Genomic DNA, 22,648 nt, shown 5'->3' with positions numbered 1-22,648 from the left:
GCTCGCTGCAGCCGCTGAAGAAGAACAACCGTGTTCTCATCTTCTTCGAACAACAAGGCTGGTCTCTGGGGTCTTTGATCTGCAGAGTTGGAAATGGACACACACAGAGTTTTAGGATATTAACACAACCAACCTACACTTAAGAGGAGACAAATACACACACAAAAGGTATTTGAACCGGTTTTGGTCAAATCAACATTATTTCCATCCTCACATCCTCCTTATTTCTTTCTTCTTTCTCTTTGTGATTGTTTTGCCTCCAGTCAATAAATCACATTATACAACATTGTCAACATCATGACTGATATTCAGCAGATAATCAATTCTTCTAAATTCAAACGTTTTCAGGGGAAGTCACCGATCAAGGTTTCTGTGTCTCATTCAGAGAAACAACTTTGTTCTTGTCTTGGTGGAAATAGACCAAACAATTATTACTATTATTACTATTACTATATACTATTTTAAGTATTTTAAAAAGTCTTAATCATTAGTTTTACTGCTCTATGTGGTAATAATACTATATTACAATATCAGTGTAATATCAAAGAAACCGCAGATTGACTCTTTTTACTTTATCATGCATAATTAAATCAAATCCTTGCTGCATATCCCTTATATCAATGCTACCGACTGATCATCCCTCATAGAAATGTGTGCGTTTTCCCTTCCACTTCATGTTCATTCAATTTGCTGAAAGGTGGAGAGGCGAGTGGGAGTCGTTTCCTGACGTGAGGGCCCAGATTCCAGAGAAGAACATTAACACGAGCAGACCTGTGTGGCCGGTGGTTTCCTAATTACTACAACGTCATGTGATGTTAGAGGATGGAAGAATTTTCTCCAGGAGCGAATGAGAAATTTCCACAGTTGTTGGTAACAGCAGCTTCGTGTTTAACTCAGTCGAGATTAATTTTTCAGTAAAAACCACTGACTGGATTTCCACGGAACTCTGTGACAGGATGAGACTCGGGCCAAGAAAGAACTCCCTAATGTTTGGAGTGGATCCAGACTTTCTTCTCTATTTTCACCAATTTTTCCAGGGAAATAATTCATGGATCTCGATGAAAAATGAATCAGGCATATTTAGGGTTCTCATATCTACGAGTGTGTGGATTTTTAAATTTAAAGAGACTGTTGGTTTGAACTACTTCATATAAAAAGGTTTGTTTTTCTTTCATCTAAATACCACAAAAATAATGAGAGTCTTACTGATCCTGCCAAAAACAAATTTCAGATATGTTCAAGATTCGTCAGTTCCAGTTTAGTTCCAGTTTAGTTCCAGTTTAGTTCACCAGCTCACCACTGTGGGAGTGAAAAGAAGAAAGAGATTAGATTTAAAATGAACAACCTGTGAGGCCTCATCCACTTTGCTTTATCAATTAATGAACTTAAGAAAGAACTTATTGAAACTATCAATAAGCATGTGTATCAATTTGTTCCCAGTGAACAGGATCTCATTTCCAATGAATCCTAACCCTAACCCATCTCTTTAAATGATTCAGAGAGGAGCTAGTGAGCAGTCGTCCCACACAAGGCCACGAGAACCACTCGCACAGAGCCCGGCAGCCACCGGCACACGGCCGCTAATGAAGCGACATCACCCGAGAGGTGCAGCACATCGCTGGCAGACAACCGGAGGAGGTCAAAAGGTCACGCTGCTTCGTTCCCCCTCGTCCCAGTCGTTGTCTTCAGGGGAGAATAAGCAGCGGAGTCGGAGGTGGTTTCTGTTCACGTTCTCTCAGAAGTCTCCACGTGACCTCAGGCTCACTGAGTTTATTGATCCTGAGACCGGAGGAGCTCAGAGGAAGAATCGCAGCTCGTCAGGTTCGTTAACAAGTGAGAGAAGAAGAAGATTCTCTCAGCTGAGCGGGAAACCACCAGCAGCACTGACACAGTAAACTGATTAGTACACAGATTATTAACTGACAGGTGATTTAGGACACATCACATATCATTTAGTCATGTGTCAACGTAGCTGCTGTGACTAAAAGGTCAATCGGAGCTTCTGTGGGTTTCATTCACTCAGACAAGGTTTATTTGTTAGTTTCTTTTTGTTTGCAAACACGATTATGAAAGAAACCACTGGACAGATTATCACAGTGACCTGGTGGCAGGAAGCAGGGGGTTCAGGGCAGGACACATTTAATTATGGCAGAGATCTGGATCCATTAATAGTGATGCAGCATGACAGGATTGAAGCCTTGGTGGAGGTAAGAGCTCTATTGGGATGTATTCAAGTTATTGAGTTTATTTAAATGTGTACGATTTTGTTAAAAGGATCATTTTGAACTCTATTAGCATTCATTTTTCGAAGCCTTAACATTATTGTTGTGGAATCAGGAGGACGAGCTTGTCCCGCTTCGCCCTGGTCAGCTTTTCTTTTGTCTACAAGCGTCATAATCCTCTGATGATTACAAATGGATCTGCTGTCAGATTTGTGTCTCACAACATAAACGATTGTGTCTGAATCCAGAACTGTCACATGCGTACAAATAAAAAAAACAACACAGAATCACAAACCAGGAGATCAATATTATATTTTTTTTAATCATAGGTTTACAAAACTGACAATCATGTGACTCTGATGGAATCTGAAGCTCCCGATTGACGAACCAAAAATAAAAGCTCTCGCTGGATGAGTTGACGTCGGTCTCTGCCGCTTGTGTCTCGTGTCCACAGCCGCTCCTGTAGTGTAGTGTGTGTGTGTGTGTGCGTTTGTGTTGAAGTAAAACAACCTCCAACCGTCGCTCGGTTTTGCACACGTCGTTCCAGCGGCGACTCGTAAATGGTTGTCACAGCGACTTGGTGTCAGTGCTGCTGGCAGTCGTCCAGCCGTCTGTCCGACTTCTGCCACGGCCAATCAGAGTCTCTGCTCGCTGCGTTCGTTCTGCCTCGTGGCCGCTTCCTGTCGGGCTGTCACGGCGCCCTGGTGTTCAGCAGCTGCACGGTTTTGCGGCCGTAGTGCCAGTAGCTGTAGCCCGACGCCGCCGTGGTCACCGCCGTCACGTACCTGAAATGTAGAAACACAAACTGTGGATCAAACAACAGCTTCATTCCAGGTTTAAACAAGATAAGACGTTAAAGAGGAACATTTATACAAATCCCAGAACTGTGTCATGACGGAGAGAAGGAACAACAGAGTGAGAATTAAAGAGGATGAAGATCAGAAGAGAAGAACCTTCAGATGTCTCGTTGTCTCTCAACAACAGAGACAGTTGTTACATATTGAGTTGAGTGAGGAGTTATTAAAATCATCCAGCATTTGCTAGGAAATTATTAGGAACCTTGATTGAGCAATTTCAATGTATATGGAAAACGTTAAAATAGTAATCAAGAACTGATTGTGTCAGCAGCTTTGCAAAAAGGTCAAATTAAATGCTCTGAGACATAAATTTGTTAATTTAATTTATCCATCATTAAAAACAGGATTATAAAATAGTATAAAATAATTTCCTGCTACGTTAAATGTTGATTTTACTGCATTGTATAAATGGGAAGTTAACAAGCAGGCTTATATTAAATGTTTCCCGTGTATCGACGTAAAGAAGAGAGAACCTCCACAATAAGAGCACACGTTGATGCACCACACTCAGATTTGCAGTTTTGTAATAAATTTCACCACCAAATGTGTCATAAAAGTCTGATTCTCCCAGTAAAGACCATGAAAACCAGTTTAAAATGTAGACAAACGTCAGTGGTGTCAGTGAGTTCAACAATCTGCTGAAGTGGATTTGAATAAAAATGTGTGTCACCGTGACACCGTGGAATGTTTGTCCCGACTGTGATTTCTACTCTACTTTCAGCTCTGTGTGTGTGTGTGTGTGTGTGTGTGTGTGTGTGTGTGTGTGTGTGTGTGTGTGTGTCACAGACTGAAGTGAGTCAGCGCACTTAACCTCAACACGCGGCTGGAACAAACAGTATTTATGTGCTTGGCTGAGATGAGGCCATTTGCATTTAAAAAACCCTCCACGTGATAAACCTCTTCTTGATGGAGCCACCGGGACATTATGGATATTAAGGTCGGGTGAGTGGCTCCAGTGTGTGTTTGTGTGTGTGTGTGTGTGTGTGTGTGTGTGTGTGTTTGTGTCACAGACTGAGGTTTACCATAGGCACTGCAGCAGGACACAGTCTGTGTACTGGAAGACCGGAGCAGCCAGAGAAGATGCAACCAGGAAGAGCTGAATGGCTGTGTTCACCTGACACACACACAATAACACACAAAAACACACACAGTAAGAATAAAAGACTTGTTACGCATGTACCAGGAGCTTTTTGCAGCTAAAACCAAAACAAACAATATTCTCAATAGTCAAATACATCAAAAAGGATTATTGGAATCTTAAAGAAACATACTTTGATAGTGAGTTAGAAAGAAAGTATGTTCAAAGTTCACAGCCCTGAGCGGTTCATTGTGTGTGTGTGTTTGTGTGTGTGTGTGTCTCTCACCTTGCTGAAAAGCGTGGGCTTGAGCTGTGCAGTTGTGTAGCAAGGGTTAAAGAATTTACCCAGTGTCACCTGTAAAAAATAGAAATATACATCGTTAACTTTGTAAAGAACTTTTAAAAAGTCTTTTTTTAAGAAACTTGTGGTTGTGAGTTCAGAGATTCCACTTGCTCACCGGCGGAGGAACAGTTTTGTATCTGATCCAGAAAACAGCAGCGATCAAACCGACATCTCTGAAAATCACGAGCGCCGTCAAAGGAGCTGCGACAAAAGAAAACGACAATTCATCACTGACACAAAACATTAAAAGCACAGCTACATATGACTTTTTAACAACAGTACGACAGATCTGTTTTAAGTAATAAAACAACCAGTGAATGAAACAACAGACACAGAGTCCAGTACCTGGTATGAGGTCAGCGTAGGTCAGACTGACGTATAAAATACTGACGAGGATTTTGTCGGCCAACGGGTCGAGAGCGCTGCCCAACGCCGACTTCTGAGAGGGCCACGTTCTGGCTATGTACCCGTCCAACTACAGGTAGAGAGAGAGAATCACACAATTCAATAACAACAATTGAAATATAAACATTTTAAATATTTACCTGATTCCAATGTGGTTATAAACCGAGTTTCATCAGTTTCTACAGAGTGTTGACTTCAAATAGAGTCAAATCTATTTCCTTGGCTGCTGAAGGGAAACCTGAGCACAGACATGAAGCCGTGTGTCTGTAAATATCTCACCAGGTCAGTAGCTCCCGCCAGCGTGAACAGAGCCAGGCTGAGGTGGAAGTGCTGCTGGATGATCAGGTGACCCAGGTACGGGGCCAGCAGGATGCGACACACACACAACAGGTTGGGGATCGTCCACGGGTTCTCGTACTGCAGAAAAACAACCGCACACAATGTGTTACTACAGATCAACACAAGTGAGACTAACGTGTCAGCGCTCCCCAGTGGACAAACTGTGTAACAGCAACTACTTCTGAATTCCCTCACATCATCTGTCATGTTTCTGTCTTGTTGTTTACGATGGGCTGGTATCAGCTGATGGATCTACAAGCTTATTTATTAACTTTACTCCAGTACAGGAACTCCATGTCACTCGATATGCCCTCTTCTTTTCAGAATAAAGTGTAGACAGCAGTCCTTTACTTTTAAATGTTTACATACACTTGGATTGTTCGGGGGAGTCCCACGTATCCACCAAGTTAATTTTAAGACTTTCATTTTCTCTTTCATCAACACGTGGTTCACAGTCACATCAGCCAAAGTATGAACAATTTCACAAAACCATCATTTAACGTCACCGGGACAAACGGCAGGAAATGGATGCTTTTATTTACTGAAAACTAACAATTTGGTTTATTTAAAGTCTTCATCTGAAAAAGCAAGAGGTCTGGAACAAGCCAGTTATGGTTAGAATTACTTACAAGACTATTTTAGAAGTAATGTTCCTACCAGCATCAAAGTAAACAATACCTAACCCATCTGTAGATTACATTTCAGTGAAACATAACATTAGGCAATGTTAAAACAAATAGACAAATATCCCCAGTAGTTTGTATCAGCTTCATTAACATGGTTCAGGCTTCACTAATATCAATCACACAGTATTATTTAACATTAGACTGAAGACAGGACTCAGCAATTAAACTGTTGATGCTTTCAGTTCATTCTGTAGATAGTTTACTTTGAATTAAATTCATAATACGAAGCTTTAACTTGTAGCAGAGATTATTTACTTTTATGTCCTGTTAAAGTTCTTAAAGCTTCTTCTCAGTTCCATATTTAAATCATCAATATGTGTGTATGTGTGTGTGTGTGTGTGTGTGTGTGTGTGTCCAAATCATAACAAACACTTCTAAATGATCCTAGTTCCCCACAGGAACCTTCCATCATGGATCCACATCCACCGGGACCAGCTGATTTACAGTGTGACCACGTCCACCCGGGACCGGGACTCACCAGCTGTTTGAACTTGAACAGTCCTTGTCCCGGTACCGTGCTGGCCTCGGGCCGGTCCGCCGCGGGGGGGCTGCCCGGTTTCTCCTTCGCGTTCCCGGTGCAGAGCCCCCGGGCTTCAGGAGGCGGTGAGCACCGGGAGATCAGCAGCGACCTCTGCTGACCTCCCCGGAGGAGCCCCTGGGCCCCGGGCCGGTACCGGGCTCCCGGCTGCAGGAGCCCGGTCCAGCAGCTCGCGCGACTGTCCGTCCCGTGGAGCCTCACGAGCCACGCGCCGCTCACCTGAGGCCGCCTCGCGCACTCCGTGACAGGTGTGTGCGAGAGCCGCCATGACGCAGGTTCGAGTCCGCACACCACCGAACCGCGCGTGGACACCACGAAGCGGAAACTGGCGATCCCGCGACAACAAAACATCCTCACCGACACATGCACGAGCCTCCGCTACCGAGCCTCCGTTACCGAGCCACCGGCCTCGCGCTGCCGATGTCCGGTTCCATGGTGAAGGTAGAGAGACGGTCAGAGGAGGGGGGGGGGTCACACCGTGGCAGAGCCGGCTGCCATGTTACCGGAAACCGACACGGCACGATGTCGTAAAACAGCCAACGAGGCCTCACCGTCACAACCTATGGTCACAACAGCAACACAATGTGAAATAACCTTTATTTTGAAGGATGTAATGTACGGTGGCCGAGACAGATCAACGCTCTGATAATTATAAATCACATGTAAATATAAAAACGATATATGTATAAGAAAACACGTGCAAATAGAAAAATTACTTGCACATTAAGAAACAGCCATGTTTCCAGGGGACCAGAAAATGTACATTACAGGAGGATTATTGGTAAAATGCAGACCCACAAAATAATGTTTTACCCAAATATTTCATGTTTTGTTGTAATTTTATTAAGTTGGTTGAATAAACTTTTTAAACCACCACCAAATACATTGTTGTAATATTGTGAAAAAACAAAACAAAGCTGTTATTTATTTAGAAACAAACGTATTCATTACCTGAATGTTTGGTGTGAACATATAAAGTGCATATCATACAGAATGTAATCAGAAGATACAGAGTCAGAGAAACTATGACGCAAGTTTTGTACATGTGCATTTTTTTAGATTACCAGAAATACTTCTTGAGACAGAATCAAAATGTCCGTTGAATACTTTGAATATTTGTAAATACAGTTTATCTGCACGTCAGAGCAGGTGTGAAGTTTGAGTAGAGTAAGTAATATTCACATTGTCTGTAACTTCCTGTTTTAAATCACTGCTGCTGAGAAGTCATGTGAAAAACATACTCTGCCATTGTCCAGTGTTTGTGCTGGATGAGAAACAACCGGCAGGTTAAGCTACTAAACTGGAAGAACCTGTTCCAAACGATATTGATCTATAGAAAGCTACTGAAAACGTAAAAGTATATGCAACAACATACAATATAGTCATATATAAAAATAACAGCGACATATAAATAGTATATTACAACTGTATACAAAAAGTCAGCTGTGTGGAAAACATGTATTACACTCTCAACAATTAAATAATCCCCTGAATTTCCCTCATACAAATGACCTCACATTGGAAATATTAGAAAATTAAGAACAAGCTCTGTGTACCTGTCTATCAGGATAAATGAGACTGTGATACTTGATGCAGTCAAACCAAAACCCTCAAGTACAATCTGTCAACCAGGTGTTTACTTTAAAGCTTTCTGTGTTCAAAGAAATCTCAGCAACAGATTTCCCATTGTTTGTTTTTCCTTTTCTACAGAGAGAGTCGTCTTCAATGATCCCCGGCACAGGCCTTGTAGTGGGACTGCAGGGTGGACCAGGTACTCTGGCTCTCTGGTATACTGGTCAGGGATCAGACCGTCTGCAGCTGGTACAGTTTGGCTCCTTTCTTCAGCAGGAACCCTTGTTCATTCAGGGAACTCACCAGACCTTCAAAGTCCAGCACCTAACAAGGAAAAGATGTTTTTAATCAGTGTTTAAATAAACTGTTGGGCCTTGGTGGAGTTTTAATATTATAGTTTTATTAGGTTTAAGGTGATGTCTCTCATTTGAACTGAGGCTCTGTGGATCTACAATCACTTTGAAACATTCCCCTTGAAGGGAAGTCCCTGTCCCCAACTTGGTAAATGAGGGTTGGGGTTCATTTGTGTGTCAGTGAATCTAATTGCCGTCACCTTGATGTTCAGTTTGTCGGCCACACTTCGGAGCATGTGCATCTCGAACTGCTTCTGACCGGTCCTCTGTGAGTGAGCGTGCAGAGCATTGATCAGACGCTTTGCCACGCTGCGCTGACTCATGCCCGACCCCAGTTGAGATCGCTCAAAGTCCAGATTGCCCAGACCGTCTGAATATGTATCAGCCATACTGAAAAACACACACATACACAGAAACCTTTTTTTCCCCATAAAAATTTCAAACTTCATCTGAGCTTCTGACAAAATCTTTTGCTGCTTTTCTTTGCTCGTGGGATGGCAAGAGGAACATCATGAATTCATCTCAGGTTTTGGAAACTGCAGTAGACACTTTATGCTCCATATGTTCCGGAGACTCACCTGTGTTTCATGATCTCCACCACATCCTCAGCATCACTCTGGGAAGCCGTCTCTCTGAGGTCCAACCTGGCTCTTGCCTACACAAAATTGATTCAACCACATACTGTAAGCACTGGCACACCGGGATGGAAAGTCAGTTCTGTTCACTACAGCATGAAAGGCAGATGCCACAGACACAGACCTACCTCAGTTAATCTGATTAAAGACTCCAGCTGTCGTGTGGTGATGGGCGTAGTGTCCGCAGTGTGAGCCTGAGCTCTCAGTGACAGGTAGAACACCTGGATTACTTTTGCTGCCTCAGGAGAGATTACCGGACGGACGTACTGACGAGCATAGCTGATGTACTTCCTTAACAGGCAGACTGGAATGGGGTCCACAGTTTCACCTGCAGGGATCTTAAAAACATACACGTGTAAATACATAAAGACAAAGGATCTTTGGACTGTTACTAAATCTTTCCTTGGCTGATCTTTTATTACCTGCAGACGTTCAGACAGGGGCATGTCTGAGTGTTCCAGGAGGATGGAGGTGTTCAGCCCGCTGTCGGCCCTGGTGACTGTGGCACTGCTGGTTCGGCCTTTTCCGGCTCGATTTGCCATGACGTGCTCCGACAGGCGCCGGTCATGTGACTCGTCTGGGATATCCAGCAGGAGGAAGACTACGTCGAAGCGAGAGAGGATAGCTGAGCCCAATCTGAACACATGAACACGTAACTGTAAGTTTTACTTACACAGACATACACTTTTTATACCTGGAGATAAACCAAAACAAAAATAATTTACCGAGCGGCTGCTGAGTGAACTTACTTCAGATTTTCAGAGACAGTCTTGCCTCTGTTGTAATGTCCTCCGACTGGGTTCGCTGCAGCTACAACTGACGTTCTGGCCGGAAGGGAGGAAACTATTCCAGCCTTCGCCAGACTGACAGACTGCTGCTCCATGGCCTCCAAGAGAGCATGCTGCTGGTGACCCAACTTATCAAACTCATCAATGCAGCATAGACCTAAAGAGAACAGACGGAGGAAGATAATAAAAAAAGGGGATGATTATAAACAAACATCAGAAATGAGAAAAAGATTGCCACCTGCTGCAGATACAAAATTTCTTTAACATCTTCTCAGAGTAGGGAACAATATTTTGGTTAAGATAAATTCAAACAAATATTTCTGAATGTTGTTATCACCTCAAAGCCACAATAAGTCAATATACATGACACCAATCCCTGCACTGATGCTCTGTCTTACCTTGGTCAGCCAGCACCAAGGCTCCAGCCTCCAAAGCCCAATCCCCTGTTCCTGAATCTCGGGATAAACTCACGGTTAAGCCTAAAAGAAAAAAGGAGAAAGGAAATATCATACTCCGGTCTTATATTGTTACAGATCTAAATATCATAATATGTTCAGAGAGGGAGCTGACAGTTTACCTGTGGTGCTGGTACTGTTGCCACAAACGTAAATTCCCCTGGGAGCCACATTACACACGGCCTACACAGTAAAACACAGAGCATACATGCATATCTAAGTTTTGAGTTTGCCTTCACACACGACAAACTGTTTGCTTTGCGTTCCCTCTGTTACCTGTAACATCTGACTCTTTCCCAGTCCAGGGTCTCCCACCATCAGGATGTGTGGGTCTCCTCGAACTGGAACACTGTTCTTGTCTGTGCGTTTCTGTCTGCCGCCGAACAACGTCAAGGACAGGGCAGCTTTCACCAGCTGAGAGACACAAGAGGACAGAACTGGATTTAGGATTCATTCAAGAATATTAAAAAATCTGATGTGAAGGGCAAACCATGTTTCTGGCTTTGTGATAATAAGTTGTCACAAGTTTGTTAAAAGAAATATTGAATTGACCAACTCACGAGATGGCCGTAGATGACAGGACACAAAGAGCTGAAAGAGGAGCAGAGTTATTAAATATAATAAATCTACATGTTGGAAAATGTTTCCACAGTAAACTGGTGATACTGCAGGTGATTAATGTCTCACTGCACGATGAGTCTGAGCAGGTGCGGCTGCGACTGGATCTCCTGGATGGCGTACAGCTCCTTCAGGGTGAACTCATCCCCTGCAGAATGATCTTCAAGCGACCCTCTGGATCCCTGGCCCGACTTGGACTGACGACCTACCCGTGAAGAAGACACTTCATTGCTCTGTTGCTTTGAAAAATGAAACTCCAGAAAAATGGACATTACCTTTAGTATTACTGACTGAAGTGGCTTCGAGGTAGAGGAGGAACATACACTGATCCTTATTCCCCCGGGAACTACCTGCAAACAATGAGTGAGTGATTTGTGTTTGTGGTCACTGTGACAGTGCCCCCCCCCTGAATCCCCATACCTATGTAGAAGTTCAGAGTTTATACTGTAGTGGTTATACCAAAGTAAAACAGATAGTTAGTTTTCTATATCACTTATTAACAGTAGAAGGAAAACGCTTACTTTAAACATAAGCAACAAACATGTGTGTGTTTTTACCATCGTTGGTAACTCGAACTATCCCGGCCACAGTAATGGCGTCTCCAGGGACGCAGCTGTCACAGAGGTCGGAGGTCAGGTGACACTCGACGGTACGCGGGATTCGTCCGGTCTCCCTTTGCTCTCCACTCATCAACTCCTGCACCCTGAAGCAGAGCAAAGAAGAAGAGGAATTGGTTGGAGATGTGCTTTTACAACAGAAGCTAGATCACTGTTGATTGTTTAATATACTCACTTGATGATCTGCCAGTCTACAGTGTGTGTAAGAGGAGAACTCCTGCTTGGGATGAAGGAACGACTGCGACAGTCCGGCTGGATACACTTAGTAAAATCAAAGATGTAAAAGAATACACACAAATTAGTAAATGATCATAATAGAAGATAAACATGATTAAATTCTGAAACTAGATAGTATTTGTGTTTTGGAAATATAAGAATAGGACAAACAAAGTGGGTGGATGCATACTTTGGTGGGTGTAGCGTATTTCCCGTGCTGCAGTGGCAGGGACATGGTTTGCCTGCAGCTCTGACACCTGAACGCCATCCTGGTGCAGAGAGGTCTGATGTTACTAACTCTGACCACTGTTCCCTTCACGCACACCAGACGTCCAAACACACTGGCACGCAACATCCGCAGCGGAGTCAGTGGCTCATAGTTATACAGCCTGTGGAAGATAAACCCAGTCTCAGTCTGCAGTAGTCACACACACGTCACACAAACAAGTACCTGCGCATCGCTGTGTGCATTACCTTGCGCTTATATGAGGGATGTTGATGATTGGTGTAGCAACAGGAAGTTCTTCCCCTTGCAGCTCAGCCGCCTGTTTCTCCAGATCTACAGCCAACACCTAACAAACAAACAAACAAACAATCTTCTAAACAGATAAACTAAAGCTTCACTGGATTTTTACATTCAGATAGAGAGCTTCTAATAATACATAATACTGTAAAAACATGTCAAGAACTACTTTTACTTTTACATTTTCACATTAAATATGAATTTATCAAAACGCTGTTAAGTATTTAATAAACCATAAAGATTAATGGTATGTAAACATTCTGAAAGGCTGTAATTTACAGTTGATCCCGTCTGTGTGTGTACCTGGTGGATGGCCACCCCCAAACAGTTGAGTATCAGCTCCGGTTGTTCCTTCAGCTCTGTGGTCAAATCAGGAATTGCTTCACTCACAGTCTTGTCTCCAATCAAGTCGGCGTAATCGACCAGAACACTGCCCTGACGCTCAATCTCATCCTGTACACAAGTAAACACTCCAAGTTGATATAGTAGTGTATATATTAATAAATAATAACCAAAAGAGTGAGTTTTTTACAATAATACAAAATACACATGCATACAAACCTTGTCATAAAGGTGAATCTTGGAAGTAAAATAATTCTCAAACACTTTGATCTTCGCCACACTAGGGGAGCTCTCTATGAAACCTGCACGTCATACAGACATATAAATAAATTTATACATACACATAACAAATACAAGACAATCACATAATATGTAAACCATCATATGAAACAGAGCAACACAGACGTACCTTCTATGAAGTAGAGTGTCCAGCCTTTGTATGGACACAGAGCATCTAGAGTGGTCTGACAAAGAGCTGAGGAGACGGAGGACAGTCAGTTATCAGAGATCATGTCTGTTTACTTAATTTTCATTCAATACATTACTGGAGGAATTTTATTAATTATAATTTCATATATTATATTATTCATTTGTTTTAAGCTCATATAAAATAAAAGCTATTTCCTCCACATGATCCTTATCTGTACCAACTAATAGCTCATTTACTGGATATATGTAAAATGAAAAGTTGAATGGAACTCACCTCTCTGAGCGCTGAGGGTGTTGCTCCCTGATCCTCCTCCTCTCCACCCTCCTCCTGAACCTCTTGCTCCCCCTGATCCTCCTCTCCATGGTCTACTCCTCCATCCTCCTCCTCCTCCCCTCCATCCTCCACCACCACTACTTCCTCCACCACCACTACTTCCTCCTCCTCCTCTCCATCCTCCACCACTTCCTCCTCTCCATCCTCCACTACCAGCACCACTTCCTCCTCCTCCCCCACCACCTCCAGCACTACTACTTCCTCTTCCTCTCCATCCGCGACCACCACTACTACTTGCTCCTGCACCACCTCCTCCTCTCCATCCTCCACCAGCACCACTTCCTCCTCCTCCTCTCCACCCTCCTCCACTACCACTTCCTCCTCCTCCTCCTCTCCATCCCCCTCCACCACCCCTCCACGATCCTTTACTGGATCCCTCTCCACTCATTGTTCTCCTAAAACAAAGCAAGAAGAACCAACAGAGCAAAGAGTAGTGAAAATGTTTGAAATCAATCAATCAATCAAATTAAATATACTTATTGACCCCATGGGGACATTTTTCAGAATATACAACACAAGGACATATTGTGGAAGACCCAGAATAATTATGCAGAATAAAAGTGACTCAATATTACGAGTCTATAACCTACCTAAGTTCGTTTGTACCTTTTACTAACAACCATGATACTAGTGGTGTAATAAATTAATGTCAATGATATTTTAAATTCCTCTTAACATTAGCTTTAGTCTGTTTTGACCTGATAAACTCTGATTAACGCTGTTATCTAGCTGTTATATCCGAGGTTGTCGGTTGAAAACCTCTCAAAGTAAAACTGGTGCTATACGAACCTTTTATTTAATCTCCAGTGAAAAGCTCTTTGATTAAAATGAAGAATAAAGTTATTAAAATGTCGTGTCAATGACACGAGGATGTTTGTTTACATCTGTTAAAGTTCCCTCCTTCCGCCCTCACTCTTCTTTTTCTGATTATCACTGCAGTCGATTACGCTCAAACGCGTTGTACTGACACCCAGTGGTCAGTGAAGATACTACAGCCGAATAAGTTATTATCTTGTGGGCAGAAGATATTTATTTTAAGAAGATGTTTGTGTTTTAATAACTCAGATGCAAACAGACATATTTATACCTTAAATGCTGGAAACTCAGCTTATCTAGTTTTATTTCTGGCTTCATTTATTTTTGTTTGTAAAGAATGTTAACTGTCATCTGCATCTCATAATAGAAAAGCATTGAAATGAACTTTCTATAAAACTAATGTGACTCATCAAGTATAAAAATGAACTTTTATCATGTTGGGTAAAATAAGTTTTAGTCTTTGAATATAACAGTGACATAAATAAACCTTTTATAAACAGTCTTTAATATAAACCAGCATTATATCATATTTTATATTTGATTTTACTGAACAAAGTTAATTCACCATAATGGTTTTCACTGAGATAAATATCTACACTTGTGCTCTGCCGCCATCTTGTGGAGATTTTCTTGTCATTGAACAAGAAAAGCTGTAAGAAATCAGGGAGGCTCAGCAGGTGACACGACAATAAAAGACAGATTAAGTACACATATTGAATGTTTTCACACACATCTTAGGGCACCACTCACTAAACACAAAGAATTAACACCAAACTGATTATGTAGTGGTGCAGAACACTAACGAGGAGACACAAAATGTGTGTGTGTGTGTGTGTGTGTGTGTGTGAATGGTAACATGACTACTCTCTCGTACACATTTTCCCTTTTCCCCCTATCGAACATAAACACACACTACACTTGTCAGGGTCAACAAAAATTGATTCTAGATTCATTTTGCACAAAGTAAAATTAGTGTCAGTAAAAAAACAAAATGTTAGCAGTATCTACAGTTCAGACATTTTGAAACTGAACTTTGTTAACACAGACAAACACACACACACACACACACACACACACACACACACACACAGACACACAGACACACACCTGGGAGTGGTTTGGAGGGGAAATAAAAGAGATGGAACAAACAAGGAGGAAAATCAATACCTGAACTACTGTGGCCTGGAGTAGTTAGTGGTAACAGCAGAGGCCTGAGAGGGATGGATGGACACACACGCACACACTCACACACACAAACACACACACACACACATACACGCACACAAACACACAAAGGAAGACAGATATGGAAGCAGGTTGTCTGTAAGGTCAACAGCTCTCAGAGATAAAGACAGAGTAAGAAATACAGAATCATGGCTCCTGATTCTCCCCCCCCCCCTATCATCGCCATCATAAGTCTGAGAGACGAGACGTGTGTGTCCCGTGTCGTTTCTTCTCACTCTCACTGATTTGAGCTCTGTGATGATAACAGGTGCAGTGAGGAGAGGGATGTGGAGACTGAAGGGCCTGGAGAGAGAGGCTGCAATCACCACAGAGAGGTGGAGGTACCGGCCGGAGACCAGGAGGACGCAGCGGCCCTTTGTCAACACACAATCAATCAATCAGTCGATCAATCAAGTGCAAGTGTCTCAGCCAATCAGAGCTCAGGACAAACAAGAGGAGGATTTATTACACGGTTTGTTGTTGTGGCCGATTTCAAGACCCTAACGTGAAGCAGGGGGTGAGTCATCGCTGCTGGGATGTGACGAGAGTGTCAATATGTTGTCTGTGTGTGTGTTTGTGTGTGAGTGTGTTGGTGGGGGGGGGGACAAGTTGTCAAACAGAGTTATCTTCACACCACTGATCTGTAGTTTGGCTGCTGGGAGACGCCTCCTCTCGATGATTCAGTTTGATTCAATCAGTTTCTCAGCAGGACTCTGAGTTTGTCACAGCACCAACCTGCAGAGTGACCATGAAGTGGTTTGTTAGGCCCCATCGATTTTTAAGAAACTGCGCTGTCTGTGTATAAGGGTTACGATTACAACACACACACACACACACACACACACACAAACACAAGTGTCAAATCACCACCATATAAACAACAAACCCACAGATGTAAATATACCAACCCCCCCACACACACACACAATCTGGTGTGGAAGAAGCTACTCTGGCAATTTGCCGGCGAGTCCCGCTGACATTTGTGTGTCGTGTGCAGGTCCCAAACTACAGTTACACACGGAGGCATTTCAGCTGTTATCTGAGAGCAACATGTGCAGAGAGACGGCAGCAGTGGAACCCAGGAAGCCAGACCTGCCTCTCAGGAGCCTCCGCCCGCCGCTCAACTTCCCTCAGCTTCAATCCGTCTGCTGGGAAAGGATCAAACTGGTTTTTACTATTTCTTCTCCTCCAGCCGAACACAAAATTACTCATCACACACTCAGCCTCCCCCTGGATGACTGTGTTTGAAGACACAGACGACCTCTGTGACCTTTCTCCACCTCCTCTCTCTGTCGGTCAGAATAAGAAGAAAATCTACTGAACATTTTCATTTTCACCAACATTACTCTGTCACACACACACACACACACACACGCACACACACACACACACGCACACATGCACATGCACATGCACATGCACATGCACACACACACACACACACACACACACACACACACACAGGGAAGAGCTTCAAAAAGAAATGGAATATTTAATATTGAGTTGGTGCAAAGACTCGATATATTTCAGTTAAATGTCTTTATTGACACAGTAAATGCGTGTGTGTGAGTGTGTGTGTGTGTGTGTATATGTCGATGTGTGTGTGTGTGTTTGGTTGTGTGAGTGTATGTGTGTTTGTGTGTTTTATGACTGCGTATTTTCTCTGAACCCTACTGGGTCTGTTTCCGCATCTCAACTAATTTGTGTTTTTACTGCACACCAACTGCCTATTACGAAACACAAACACACACAGATATAGGCCCAGCAGTGGTGGTGTGTGTGTAGATGTGTGTGTGTGTGTTTGTGTGTTTGCGCGTGACAACTTTGAGGATAAGTTTCTTTCAAATCCTCAGTTTCAAGCAGTGAGGATAGATTAGTTTTAACCTAATAAATACGAAATGAGCCAAACTCTTTCAATCCGCACTGAACATTTCCCACGAGGCAACGATTAGCTCAGAACAGCTTCCTGTTTTCTAACGCACAGATTACAAACACAGAGTTTAAATGAAACATTCAGTTAACATCACAATGTATAGATGTGGGAGGGAAATGTAAACAGGGTGGTTGTCGCCTGATAACGAGTTTGATTTTCTTTAACAATTATAGTTTAATTGATTTGTCTTGAAAACTCCTACTCCAAGGAGGTTGGTTTAAGACTGTTGGGAGGATTTTAATTTGAAAAGCTGGGTTTGTTCATCTCTGGTTGATGAAAACAACCAAACTGGGAGAGAAAGAAAGAGAGAAAGTGTGTTCGAGGAAAACATCAATACCTCCTGTTTGTGTAAAGGTTGAGAAACAAGAGGAAAAGAAGACGGAATGAAGTTTCTACCAACTTCTAAAACATACTCGTATCCCAAAGTACTTTGTCCCCAGTGGGATTAATAAAGTTTGAATTGAATTGACTTTGGCTGCAGTTGATGTGCCCAGCTCTACTCTGTTTTAAATATCGTTACCGTGGGTTCACACAGACCACAAAGCAACTTCATACAAAGTTCATGAAAGGATGAAATTAGATGGGAATTTGCCTGGAGCGACGAGAATCTCATGTGAAGGTGCATCTGTGCAACTTGACTGAGTCACAACCCGAGCAAAGGCCGAGTGTGACCTGAATGTGCTTCGTGCAGAGATGAGATGGATGAGGGACGACGTGCTGCAGCCACGATGTGTTTTAAAATCCAGGTTCAGCCTCATGTTATCTTTAATGAAAACAGTATGAGTGAAGAAATGTCAGCCAGAGTTTAAACACTTGTTTTGGAGTAAAAACCTCTGGGTCGCTTGTTTGTCTCTGAGCTTATTGGGAGGACGTGACACACTCTGCTGGGTTCTGAGGGATTGTTTCCCCTCGTCCCCCCTGAGGGTGTCAGGTGAGCGACGCTAAGCCGAGCGTTATTTAATCCACACGCTGATATGAAAGTGCTCGACATGGGCACAATGAAATAATGATGAAACAGAAACTCTGACAAAAATAAATGAGCACTCTGTGTTTGGTGCAAAAAGGAATATTGAGCTCAGGCAATTTTTCACTTAACAGAATAAATGACTTTGTTCTGAGGCAAGAACTGAAGAAGATATTAATCTTGATTTTACCACCTGCAGAAAAACAGCAGGAGGAAAATGAATGAAGCTGAAATCAAATATGGACCAAAGTGCTTTCATAAAAGAGTTTGAAATATGATCATGAATAAAATAAAAATAAAGCTAAATAAGTCAAAGTCTCAGCAATGAGCTGCACTGTAAAAAAACATAAATCTTAAAAAGTGTAATTGCATTCTGAAATTGGTTCTGCAGTGTAATTCAAGTGAAGTCAGGATTAAGATATTTCTGTAAAATAACTGATAATGAACCAAGTGCTCTGTGTGTCAACTCCCTGAAGGCAAACTGCAGATATTAGGTTCAAGGTGTGAAAGCATGTTGTGTGAGGTCACTGTGATCTAGAACCTTTGACCACCTGAATCTAATCAGTCAATCCTTGAGTCCAAATGAATATTTTTACCAAATTTGAAAGGATTCTCTTAAGGCGTTCCTTAAAATAACACGTTCACAAGGCAACAAAGGCCTGTTTGACCTCTAACGTCTATTCGGACCAGTTTGAGTCCAACTTCACAGTTGAAGAAATTCCCTCAAAGCTCCGAAACAACACAAACAACAAACAACACGACTCATTTTGTGAGATGAAAAACTGTAGGCTGCAAAGATGAAGTTGTGATCCGGACGTTTGAAGAGGAGTGAAATGAAGAGGAGAAATAAAAACCTGTTCTCTTCATCCAGTGTGTGCCCAGTCCATCAGTCTGCTCTCTCAGCCTTTCACCAAATCACCCGTTCAATCACGTCTCTTCATGACATCGTTCATCACTCCAGATCCAGACCAGAACATCCACACAGCACAAAGTGTGTGTATTTAATAACAAATAGAGAAAAGCAGAAAACAGTTTATTGGGTCGTGCAGGTCTAAGACCCTCTAATCACCTATTATAAAATGGTTTTCATTTTTCCGTGCGGTCTGAAATGAATCTCCTCTTTAAGTGCTGCTGTACAGTCGGGTGAAGAGCTCGCTGTGCTGCTGCAGAGAATCAATGTCTGGTTTCCTAAGATGTGCTGCTGCATCGATTTCAGCTGCTGAGAGTCCACCTGGGATCACCTGCATTCTGTTTCCTTCTAAAAATAAGGAGCAGCTTGAGATTATGTTTCCCATCGGCCGCCCGAGAACCAACCACAACACCTGAGCTGTGTTTTCAAGGTGATGAGAAGAACATGTGACGACCAGCAGAGAGATTTTATGATCTATTTATGTTTCTGATAAGTTTAAATTAGGTATTTGATGATAAAAAACAGGCTGAAACTCATGATTGTATTATATTATTATATTTGAGGCAAGGAATAATACAGACTAATATTCAGAGAGGTATAATTCATGCCAACACAACATATGAGGTAAAGCACGGCAAGTAAAATCGACTTCCCGTATCTGCATTGGCAACAGATTCTTTAGATGCTGTAACAGTGAGTCGGTTGTGTGTCCATATCTGGGTGAATGCTTCTGATTGTGTGTGTTTCTGATTTCCCTTGATGACCTCAGCTCCTGCACTCTGGACGCCGTGCTGCCGGACAGTGGCAGGTAAAAACATTGTGGGTGTTTGTTACAAGGAACAAAAAGAAGCACATCTCTCTGCTCTGGGCCTTGAGAGCAGTTTTTTCTTTTTGTCTTGGTGACAGAGAAGCAGGGTGGGGGGGGGGGGGGGGGTCACAAGCAAGAGCACTGTCCCACTCAGTGTCTCTGATACAGCTAAACCCTTGTTTCCATTAAAAACACAGGTTGCTTACAGCCTCCGAACCGGGCCGGGGAGTCGGCAGCATGTGTGCCAGTGTGAAAATAGTTTCCTTTTAGTGTCTGGGACTCGAGAGTAACAGGAACCTCCAGCTTCAGGGACCTTTTCCATTACAGCTAATAGGGCAGGATAGAGATGCTGGTTAATGAGCCAGTGGACAGCAGGCCCAGATCCCCAGCCTTTACCCAGAGCCCTTTGTTTTCATCGACGCTAACCGTTGAGCAAACTGACAGCTGGGTTCATTTCTCAAGCGCAGATATCAATTCGAGGAGCGGGCCATTGGTCGGGCCACACGCTGCGGGGGAGACGCCGTCAACGGTCGCATCTATTGTGCAGTTCTGTTGTTGGATGGTTGTTTCATGTAAATCTGAATTCGTGGCAGAGAGAATAATGTTTGTCACTGCTCGTGATGCAGAAATAACAAAGATGGATTCAGACCTGGAAGCGTCTCGTTTAGCATCTGTCCAGACAATTGGCTCTGGACAAATGAAGAATGCAGTAGGACAGGGGTCGATGGAGCAGGGACCTCCTACTATATATATTGTATAAAATTGTGTCTTATATTAAACTGGGCCTAGTGCCATATATAAACATAGCTAGTCTGTTATTGTGCATTCAATACTAAGCTATTCAAATATAAAACAGGTTCATATATTCATGTTTTTAATTTACACATGTGCAAGGTGCAGGGTGGCCATGCCACTGCCTTTATATACATACATCTTGCATACAACACTGAGCTATTAAAATAATTCACAGATTCATGTTTTTATTTTAAACATGCATGTAGAAGAGACAGTGAATCCTCAGATAATCTGTGGATGGCACACATACTCCCACAATAGTGAGACGTCGGACCCTGATGGGTAGCACACAAATTATCTAAACTTTGACGGATGGAGGTTTTCAGGCAGAGAGTCAAATCAGCATCTCAATATGTCAGATGCATGTTAATTCTTTATTTAAAGACATTTAAATTTGTGGGTAAACAATTGGTTAGAAAATAAGTCAAAAAATATTAAAAAAAGTCTAATCAACCAAACATTTTGCGACCCCCCTGCAGTAAGGGGCAGGAAATACCGCTCTTATTATCATAAGCTTTGGAAATTAGTCGCCTTTCAAAGACATCTACTATTTGTATGGTTCCTCTTTTTCATCCTGATAAACTTGTACTGTTTAGTTTTTGTAGTTTTGAATCCGTCATGAACGCACACACTCACTCGCAGTGAATCCTCTGGATGAAATCCTTCTGTATCCCGACATGACTCTGGAGCTTTTCTCAGGGTGCTGGTAGGGAAAACACTGGAGATGACTTCAGGGGATTTTCCACCTGAGGGACCACATCTAAGTATTTCAAATAATAACAAGAATATAGAATACTGTTATTTTATCCTATTGTAGATTTATCAAGATCTGCTGCAATAAAAGTGCAGATTAGATGAGGAGCGTCGGTGCAGGAGGATTTTAAAATGATTCTTCTTCTTAATAACACAAAGGCGCAGATAACATTGCAAATATTATTTTCCTGCATCGTTTTTGAGACATAAATACATCACAAATCTCTCAACTTGGATTCCTCCCGTTTCCCTTCCAGCGACATCAGAGCGTTAGAATCTGTGAAGCCTTATTCCTCCACCTTTCATCTCTCCTGGTTATGTTCTGCTGGCTTCCCCCGCTACTCCTGCGATGGAGCAGCCCGGGTTCGGCAGCTCGCTGCATGCTGACTAAGTCTTCTTCTTCTAAACGCTTGTGTTAAATGCATGTTGGGTGTGATCCTAAGTGGTGTGAAGCACATGAAGTGCAGCAGAGGTGGATAACAGTCGGAATTATCTTAAATAACTGGGGTGGTTCCATTCTGTTTGGTGGTGGTTATGGCTCTGACAGGCACTTTCAGATACCACCAGTAATGTATTGTTCATGGCGCGAGGCCCCGGGCAGACAAAATGATGGATTGAGCCGTTCTGTTTACTTCTCACAATCCGTCTTCAAAGAGACCAATCGATCTGGAACAGAGGAGAAGGGAGAAGGGGAGAAATCACAAAAATAGACTTTCTTTGTAGCGATTTGATTCTGTGATGTGTTATTTTGTCAGGAGCGTTTTTAGACCGAAATCAAAATTTAGCCTTTGGGGCAGCAAAGAGCAGAGGGCTGATGTATGTATGAATTTGTAAACGTATGTGTGAGTCACGGCGGATTGTGTGTTTGTGTGTGAGCAAGAATATCTTGTGCAATCAATCCTCCAATATCCGTATTAACTCCTTATTGTGTTTCATAGCTGATTTAGTTTAGTTTTAATTTCTACAAAGCAGTTCCAGCTCAGATTCTTTCTCTCTCGTATGAACAGCAGCTTCTGATACAGTGGAGATTTTATTTGGCATTTTCTCGCCTGGAGTTTACTGTAAAATAAGACCTCTGTATCTGTCAGCGTGATT

The 22,648-nt window shown here is 42.6% G+C and overlaps 2 protein-coding genes across 2 annotated transcripts; both read right to left on the bottom strand.

Annotated features, from left to right (window-relative positions):
- Positions 1-2,524: 2,524 nt before the first annotated feature.
- crls1 (cardiolipin synthase 1) lies at positions 2,525-6,999 on the bottom strand. Its single transcript, XM_062400947.1, has 7 exons — positions 6,409-6,999; positions 5,185-5,322; positions 4,846-4,975; positions 4,616-4,701; positions 4,444-4,512; positions 4,102-4,193; positions 2,525-3,007 (listed from the first exon to the last, which is right to left on the bottom strand). Exons 1-7 carry the CDS (start codon positions 6,817-6,819, stop codon positions 2,914-2,916), a joined length of 1,020 nt encoding a protein of 339 aa, XP_062256931.1. The 5' UTR covers positions 6,820-6,999; the 3' UTR covers positions 2,525-2,913.
- Positions 7,000-7,288: 289 nt separating this feature from the next.
- On the bottom strand, positions 7,289-14,245 carry mcm8 (minichromosome maintenance 8 homologous recombination repair factor). Its single transcript, XM_062400946.1, has 22 exons — positions 14,140-14,245; positions 13,666-13,745; positions 13,291-13,416; positions 12,997-13,062; positions 12,807-12,889; positions 12,549-12,698; positions 12,197-12,294; positions 11,913-12,111; positions 11,682-11,767; positions 11,447-11,592; positions 11,165-11,239; positions 10,959-11,094; positions 10,832-10,862; positions 10,548-10,685; positions 10,394-10,454; positions 10,215-10,295; positions 9,778-9,973; positions 9,451-9,664; positions 9,157-9,366; positions 8,972-9,048; positions 8,594-8,783; positions 7,289-8,364 (listed from the first exon to the last, which is right to left on the bottom strand). The coding sequence occupies exons 2-22, from the start codon at positions 13,736-13,738 to the stop codon at positions 8,272-8,274; spliced, it is 2,529 nt and encodes an 842-aa protein (XP_062256930.1). The 5' UTR covers positions 13,739-13,745; positions 14,140-14,245; the 3' UTR covers positions 7,289-8,271.
- Positions 14,246-22,648: the final 8,403 nt, after the last annotated feature.

The sequence above is a fragment of the Platichthys flesus genome, chromosome 12 (genome assembly GCF_949316205.1).
Source record: "Platichthys flesus chromosome 12, fPlaFle2.1, whole genome shotgun sequence".
Classification (NCBI taxonomy): domain Eukaryota; kingdom Metazoa; phylum Chordata; class Actinopteri; order Pleuronectiformes; family Pleuronectidae; genus Platichthys; species Platichthys flesus.
Note: the sequence above shows the minus strand (reverse complement) of the source record. Positions and strands in the feature narration are given on the sequence as shown.

What these genes read in the sequence shown, in the direction of transcription:
- crls1 (XM_062400947.1), bottom strand. Translation starts at nt 6,819, where the DNA reads ATGTTTTGTTGTCGCGGGATCGCCAGTTTCCGCTTCGTGGTGTCCACG. An exon ending in TGGCGGGAGCTACTGACCTG is followed by an intron (nt 4,976 to 5,184) that starts GTGAGATATTTA and finishes CTCTACCTGTAG; the next exon opens with TTGGACGGGTACATAGCCAG. An exon ending in AGCCCACGCTTTTCAGCAAG is followed by an intron (nt 4,194 to 4,443) that starts GTGAGAGACACA and finishes TGTGTGTGTCAG; the next exon opens with GTGAACACAGCCATTCAGCT.
- mcm8 (XM_062400946.1), bottom strand. Translation starts at nt 13,738, where the DNA reads ATGAGTGGAGAGGGATCCAGTAAAGGATCGTGGAGGGGTGGTGGAGGG. An exon ending in CTGTCATCTACGGCCATCTC is followed by an intron (nt 10,686 to 10,831) that starts GTGAGTTGGTCA and finishes TGTGTCTCTCAG; the next exon opens with CTGGTGAAAGCTGCCCTGTC. An exon ending in CTTTAATCAGATTAACTGAG is followed by an intron (nt 9,049 to 9,156) that starts GTAGGTCTGTGT and finishes AATTTTGTGTAG; the next exon opens with GCAAGAGCCAGGTTGGACCT.